Source organism: Rhipicephalus sanguineus, chromosome 6 (assembly GCF_013339695.2).
Source record: "Rhipicephalus sanguineus isolate Rsan-2018 chromosome 6, BIME_Rsan_1.4, whole genome shotgun sequence".
NCBI lineage: Eukaryota > Metazoa > Arthropoda > Arachnida > Ixodida > Ixodidae > Rhipicephalus > Rhipicephalus sanguineus.
Window position 1 is genome coordinate 104,831,201 of NC_051181.1, and position 7,372 is coordinate 104,838,572.

Sequence of the window (7,372 nt, forward strand, 5' to 3'; positions counted from 1 at the left end):
GAACTTTCTTTAAACGATGTGTACACTGATAAAACACGGCGTTATCCTGGAGCAACAACCCTCAGTGGAGAAACAGAATGTTTTTTATCAATTTCTCTGCAACTTCACTGCCAACAGCCGACCAACACTTGTTCATGGAGCACATCCAGGCTGCTTCTCTATTTTATTAGGGATATAAATTGTACTAGTTGAGTATGGTTCACCGTAGAGAGAGGTAACACAAACGCACGCACAAAAGAAGAAATCTACCATTCGAGCGCTAGTGTAGTTCGTTTGTTCTTTTGTCCATGTCGTTTTGCTGTGGTATACCACCTACCACTCTATTGTGCCTACTCAATATTGTCCTTTTTTTTTGTAGAGCAGTTCAAAATGATTTCCTGTTAATAATGACACAGTTAATTATATTATTGATGTATTTGCCCACTGTAAATTTCGTCCTCGGTACCATGAGTTCAGGTTGCTGCTTGATTCACACTTTGTCTTTGAACTGTTTTTCAGTCGAGTATAGAGACAAACTCTACAAAGCCTACATCTTTGTAATTTGCTACGAGTCGCTATTTTTGCTTCATTACATCGGTTATTACATAGTAAGCGAATAGTTGTACATCCAAAATACAGTAAAAGTAAGCTTTAACAGGCTGTATTCATGGACCCAAGGGTTTTCTAACAAGTTTTCCGTAACACACCCACTGAATAGAAAATAAGCCTCTCAGAATTAAATGACATGACTTCGTAAACGAAATGAAGTGCATAAGAAACGCAGCCGCAATGCACCTCTGTGAAGCCGAAATCCCTCCTCGGCGTTATCGGATATACAATTATTAAAAGAAAGAAGTGTTGCTCGTGAAGGCATTGTTTCGTGCAACCTGCGCTGATTATTGATGGTAAAAAAATCTTTATAAAAAGTATTCTTGCATTTTATGTTGATCAGCCGAACCTCGATCAATGCCACTTGTTTGAGAATAGCTTTGTTTTCAATGCTTGAAGACATTTCGGTTGACGCCTCCACTAATGTTCACCGCCATAGTGCACTACTATTGGGGTTACAAACGATACGAAATCGCTTTACTCTAGCTAATTATCTACAACGTCCAATTAATTACCGTTAATCTCAGGTAGCGGCTTTTATTTCGTGTGTTTCAGTATGTCGTTACATATTTTTATCGCGGAACGACGATGCACACCAATTTACCCAACGAAGCGATCTTGGCAGCTGTGCAAAAATTTCAAGCTTCTGCATTTAAAACACACATTAAAGTTAGCTTACTTTGTGTATTAATGAGCCGCTACGCCTCACGGCTTCTGAAGAAGCTTTCCTGGAGCTCTCTAGGTACCTAATTAGAAAAGTCATTTTCGTCGACATTTAAGCTCGGTAATGGCGCACCAACAAATACAATAAAAAACAACAATGGCATCTGCGTTGCACAGAAAAAAATAATTGGAAATGGAGTAACAAGCCCGCGTGCTTACCGCCAAGCTCAACTAAACAAAAAAAACACATGTTATTCAGGAGCCGAATACATTCGCTTAAGGTTCCTTGTTCAATTAAGTTTGGCTGTACCACAGCTGAGAGACACGGAAAGAAAAAAAAGTGTTCGGAAAAAATTTGGCAGCGGTGGGATTCGAACCCACGCCCTTTCGGACTGGTGCCTAAAACCAGCGCCTTAGACCACTCGGCCACGCTACCGCGGGATGGGTGAGGTCACTTTGCAAGAGAAAATAGGCCTGCATGGCTGCCTTTGTTACGCCAGCCATGCGTTTCGTATAGCTTCCTCCGCTTAAAACCTTCATCTCCGCTTTGTATACGCAGGTACCTCTCATCCAGCTGCGGATTGCCTCGATGGAACAATAAAGATAACGATAACAATTCTGAGAGGCGAGCTACACTTGCACGAACGTTTGTTTCACAATGGAGAATGCGCGGACTGTGTATGACATTTCTATGCGCTTAAGATAGAGACACAGAAGACGCAGCACTCGTTTGTTCCCGCAAAAAAAAAAATATATTTTCCCAAGTTTATGGTAATCATAACGGCGCTCCCCTTTATACATTGAACGCACTGCTGTTTTTTAATGACTTATATTCTCCTTTCCGCTTGTCTGACGCCTGGAAATGAGAAAAAAAAATGTTTAGGCGGCCTTTCAAGCAGAACCGCCCATAGAGACATATCTGCACCAGATTTTTATTTTACACACACACGCACACACATATATATATATATATATATATATATATATATATATATATATATATATATATATATATATATATATATATATATATATATATATATATATATATATATTAGACACAAGCCAAGAAAAGCCAGCAGACAATGAGCTAAGAAAGGTATAGGGGACATCATTTGTAAGTATGAACTGTAGTGTCATAATTATGTCATAAATGGAAAGGCATTAAAGTGGATAAAAAGTCAACTTTACGCTGGTAGATACCGAACCTACGGCCTTCGTATAACGCGCCTCGTGCTCTACCAATTCGGCTGCAGCGGTTGTCGCTTTCCGATACATTTTATTGGGTACTTATCTTTTGTGTAATCCCGGGAGTGTATTCCTGGAAGCTTCACTGTCTGTTGGCTTTAACTGGATTGTATCTTACAAGGAAACAAGCCCTCGACCAATCCTCCTCGCTTTCGTTGTGTGTGTGTGTGTGTGAGTGTCTGTGTGTGCGTGTGGGGGGGGGGGGGGGGTGTCCTATACGCTCATCAAAATTTAGTCGCTTGCAGTCAGGTAAAATGAGGACCCCAGAGTAAGTCCTACTGCACCGTCCGGAAAGTTGGGCCGACATCTTTCACCGGCGAACTTGGAAGGACTCATCGAGAAAATGTCGCAGAAGCACTAAGAAGGGCACTCGATATTTCAAGCGAACACTTACTCTCGTCCGTGAACTGGTACATGCCGAAGAATCCAGTGCGCTCGTGGGCGTGGTTCGTCTTGAAGATGATCTCCATTCGCGGCTTCATGGTGAGAAGAGGCACGGGAACCTCGACACCGCAGTACCGCCCGACCAGCTGCCGCACGTTGGTCACGCTTATGGTGCTGATGTCCACGAAGTCGTTGAGGCACCTGCGCCCCGTTGTGTTCAGGTTTCACTCATACAAACCAAGTCACCCTGCGATAATGCTATGCCATGTTTACCGTTGAGAGAGTGTTTAAGTACCTCTCAGCCGTCCAGTTTTTAAACACGTTATACCATAAACCAAACTGCCAGGCTTTGCCAGAAAGCTTAGAAGAAACTTAGGCTGCTTTGTCCAGTTGGTTGGTCATGACAAGAGAAATACGCTAGCCCTCGTGTGGTATTTTGTGTCCTTCGTTCCCAGTTTGCGCTATTCTTCAGGTTTTGCCAGAAAGCTGAAGAACCTTAGGTATTCGAATGCCTCAAACCCTGAAAACCTCTTTTGCTGAAGTATTGCTCTGTTTGCTGAGTGCAGGCAACAGGCTATTATTCGTAGTAATTGCATCACCATTGAAATTCTGAACAGAAACTCCATTTGTTTAAAGACAGGCTATTTGCACCTTCGTCTATCAGTTCAACCACTCATGCTGTTTCGTTCTGGCCATTTCAGTTGCAGTAGTTCTCGTACCTTTGAGATAAACGTGCCGTTGCGCCATAAAAAAAAACGCAAACATCAATCAGTTATTCATTCATACAAGACGCACTATAGGCAGCGAACGAGCTGTGGCGACAGTGCAATGTTTTTTTTTTTTTTTTATGCTGCATTGATACTGTTCCGGCTTTATGCTCATGAAATACCTGGCAAGTCAGCTAGCTTGATCATTTAATATTAAAAATCATTATGAAGGCGATCACTCGGAAAACGTTTCACATGTAGCAAGAAAAGCCTTTAAGGAACATTACGTGAGGTAATTTTCGACAGCCTCAAATTTCATCAACTCCACCCCATCCAGGTCATCACCGAAAGGCCTTTACTTCAAACTGCGAAACGTTAATCAGGCATTCCCGTTGGCAAACGGGAAGCGAAGAAGTGTCAGCGAGGTTTGCATGTCTGAAAATAATTAACTTCTTCTTCGGCGCCGTACAAAGACGCCTGAAGGAAAGGTACTAACAAGTGTGACATTCCTTAATCTAGTGGACATGTAGTTAGGCAATGACTGGTGCTTTGAATGTTGGAGACAGTTTCTCAATATTTGCAAATGGCTTTCGCTTCTAACGCTATGCAGCTGTGGCGACACAGTGCGCACAAACCGGCGCAGCCTCCGCCTCGTCACTATCTAGGCCGGCGTGACACGGCTGCATGCTACACCACGCCTCAGATAAGGGACAGCGTCACCGGAGACTTATGTCACCGACGGTGCCTATAAAACCAAGCTGCCAAGCTCAGAAGAGCTCATTCCTTCGCTACCCGACCGAGCGCAGCGTCGGTATGCTCGCCCCGCTGCTGCTACTCCGTTAATAAACAGTTGTTACGTTTTATGTTGGGATGCGTCCTTCCATCGACACGGCATCCCACATCTGGTGACCTGGTCACGACACGCTCTGGACGTCTGGTACGCCTCCCAGATTTCTATAGACCCTGAGGGCTCTGCACAGCTAAAAGCAACGTTCAAAAGCCAGTGTGCGACGAATCGGAAACGAAGCTATTACTATTATTAGCCATTACCTCAACCTTATAATTGTTAATAGTACATTAATCTGCAGTTCTTGCCTAAGCAGTTCCAGTAACCCTTAACGACAAACGAAGCGTTTATAACTGATAAATATGTGTGAGGAAATCAATGGCTCACGAAGCAAAGCGGACAAGTGTAGATAATCAGCACTGTATTTTACTGTGCTCTTTTTCATTGATATAGAGTTTAGAATCAGTTAAAGGTGCGCGCATATGTTTTTTTGTTTATTTTATAATACTAAATATTTGTATTTGATCTGCAAGAGGCTTTGCTTAACTAGTTTTAAAGAGCTGTGAACTCCGACAGGGAACTATTAATAAAGCAGGCAGTCACAGCATTACACGAAGAACATTGTCTGGAGGGCAACTACTGCAATAATATTTTCAAAGCGACCAGATATAAAAAGAAGTTATATAAGCATTTTCATGGTTAAAATATAGAATGAACTGAAACAGCTCTGGGATCTATTTCCTACGCAGAGCAAGTGATATATCGCTACATATTAAAATAAAGCGGCCTGTCAGCGTAAGACGTTTCAGTATCGCTGAAGGAGAACTTGCGTCAGCGTTCCCTCGTCAAATTTGTAATTACTTCAAAACGTTCAATTTTCCATTTCATTCACACAAGTGTTAGATTTTTTTTTTTTTTACTTATAGCCTACGATAGTTTATGATAGCCGCGCAAAGTGTTCGTTTTCTAACTGTAACATTAAATTAAAAAGGCACCATCCAGACTTTTTTTTTTCGAGGTGCTCAATCCTGAGAGTAACATTTCAATATCAAGTGGTGAAATTCTTGTAACCGTTTCACTTCGAGATATCGTTACATTACTATAAATGCTGCGCAGAACTGTTGTTCTAATTTATCGCATTCTAATTGATTTTTGAGCACTACTTACATTCGTCACTATTATTGAATTTCGTTGATAGTCTCGTCGGCTTTTTCTAATGAGTGCTGTGCACTGGAAATCATGCTCCCTGGGATACCATAACATTTCTCTCAAATGAATGCCAACATTTTTGCGGCTGCCGTGCTTTAACGGGACCCTGCAACACTTTTTCAGCGGGGTCTCAAAACACTGCCGATCCGTAGTCGAGGCTCCTGAAAACACGCGAGCCGAATATTATAGCGCGGCACGCGGTCTGGAATTTACAATTATTCTTAAAGTAAGCTATAAATCCTCCCTTCTTCTCTCTACAAATGGTGCCATATAACCAAATTACTGCGCCATATACCCAAGTCCACGGCCGTAGGATGATTTCAGCATGGCGAGCTGCATAGCTACTGTGGCCGCCGCGGGATGCCGCCACGTGCCCGCCCGCGCACGCTCTTGCGATCACGCTGAAAGTAAGCCGCGCGTTGGAAGAAAAACGAAAAGAAATGGCTCAAGCTTACGTCGCGTGCTGATGAAAGGACGTATCTTCTTGCCCACTTGTCACCCCCTTCCCTGCGTAGCTTTCGTACCAGCGAGCGTAGCACGCTCGCTGGTACGAAAAGAGAGACAAGGTGCTTAAAGCGTGCTGCAAATCCCTGTAATTCCGCTTGTAATTGACGGAATCTAAATATGTTTGCGGCAGTCGATTCGTGAGACAATAAGCTCTTTTCCTGCAGTCATTAGACGATTACTTGGAAAAGTGTTGCAGGGCCCCAATAATGAACTCATACTTGCCCTTTGGAAAACGGCGGTTCGAGGTCGAAGTGTAGAAATGTTATTTTGAGCGTTTCGGACTCCTGTCCCTTGAAGAGGTAGTAACAGTGGATGCTGGCCGGGTACGGCTCTGGGTACTGAGGCGACGAGAAGTTGCCAGACTTGCTCGCCAGGCTGTCGAACTCCATGTGGCAGATGCCCAGAACAGCCCTTGCTTCTAACGTCAGCAACATTAGCCATTCAAAGATCGCTATAACTGGAAGCATCTGCAAATGGAAGAGACGCGAAAGCGTGCGAGTTTTACCCACCGTGTCATCAGTCACATAGGGCTTGAGCAAGGACGATTTGTTCCCTTGATCACGCTGGCGTTTCCACTGCATGACCGCTGCCGACCACGGCATAGTGAAAAGTGCTGCTCGAGTCTTAGTTCGAATGGGCTTGAGCGAAAGACAGAGTTGTATACAGGAATGAGGAAACAGAAGGCACTGGCTTACAAATCTTAACTGATTAACGTGAGAGCTTAACAACTACTATACTTCGTGTTCCGCGTCAATGAATTGTCCTGTAGTTTTCTTTAAAGCTTTATTGCAGTAACCGCAAACATTTCGGAACTCTGTTCAATATCTATCACTGCTTTTTGGCCATCATGTTGGTGGCCAGCATTCTGAATTAGCTTTTTCTTCGCTGCTACCTAATCTGAGCCTGTGGTAAATTAAAACGAAACTTTGCATAACTGGTGATTGAAGTCATAACACTCCTGCACTACCAAGTTGAGAAGCGAGCATGCTATGTATATATATGTTTTCCTTTGCTGAATAGAGCCTTCAGTTGATAGTAGCGCTGGTGTTGTTCCCTCTCTTTGTCCGTGTGTCAGTCTACGCTAGAAAAAGTTATTACGATGTATATGTACCAACTAGCTCGCCTTTCAGTATTACTCCGTTATATCACATTGTGTCGTTCCGTTCTGCTACTTTGTCGTTTTTGTGCTGCCGCTTTTCCGGTAACATCCGCCTCGGTGGTACAGTGGTCACGGTACTCAGCTGCTGACCTGGAAGTCGCGGGTGCGATTGCGCATTTC

The 7,372-nt window shown here is 43.4% G+C and overlaps 1 protein-coding gene and 1 non-coding gene across 2 annotated transcripts in view; both read right to left on the reverse strand.

The window, feature by feature from the left end:
* Positions 1-6,556, reverse strand: part of LOC119396086 (cubilin) — a 31,143-nt gene extending 24,587 nt beyond the window's left edge. The window contains exons 1-2 of the mRNA XM_037663169.1: positions 6,316-6,556; positions 2,894-3,084 (exon numbers count right to left, since the gene is read on the reverse strand). Coding sequence (XP_037519097.1) covers positions 2,894-3,084; positions 6,316-6,527 — 403 coding nt within the window. The 5' untranslated portion in view covers positions 6,528-6,556. The remainder of the gene's footprint in view (positions 1-2,893; positions 3,085-6,315) is intronic.
* On the reverse strand, positions 1,608-1,687 carry Trnal-uag (transfer RNA leucine (anticodon UAG)). Its single transcript has one exon. It is a non-coding gene; the product is annotated as a tRNA-Leu (tRNA).
* Positions 6,557-7,372: the final 816 nt, after the last annotated feature.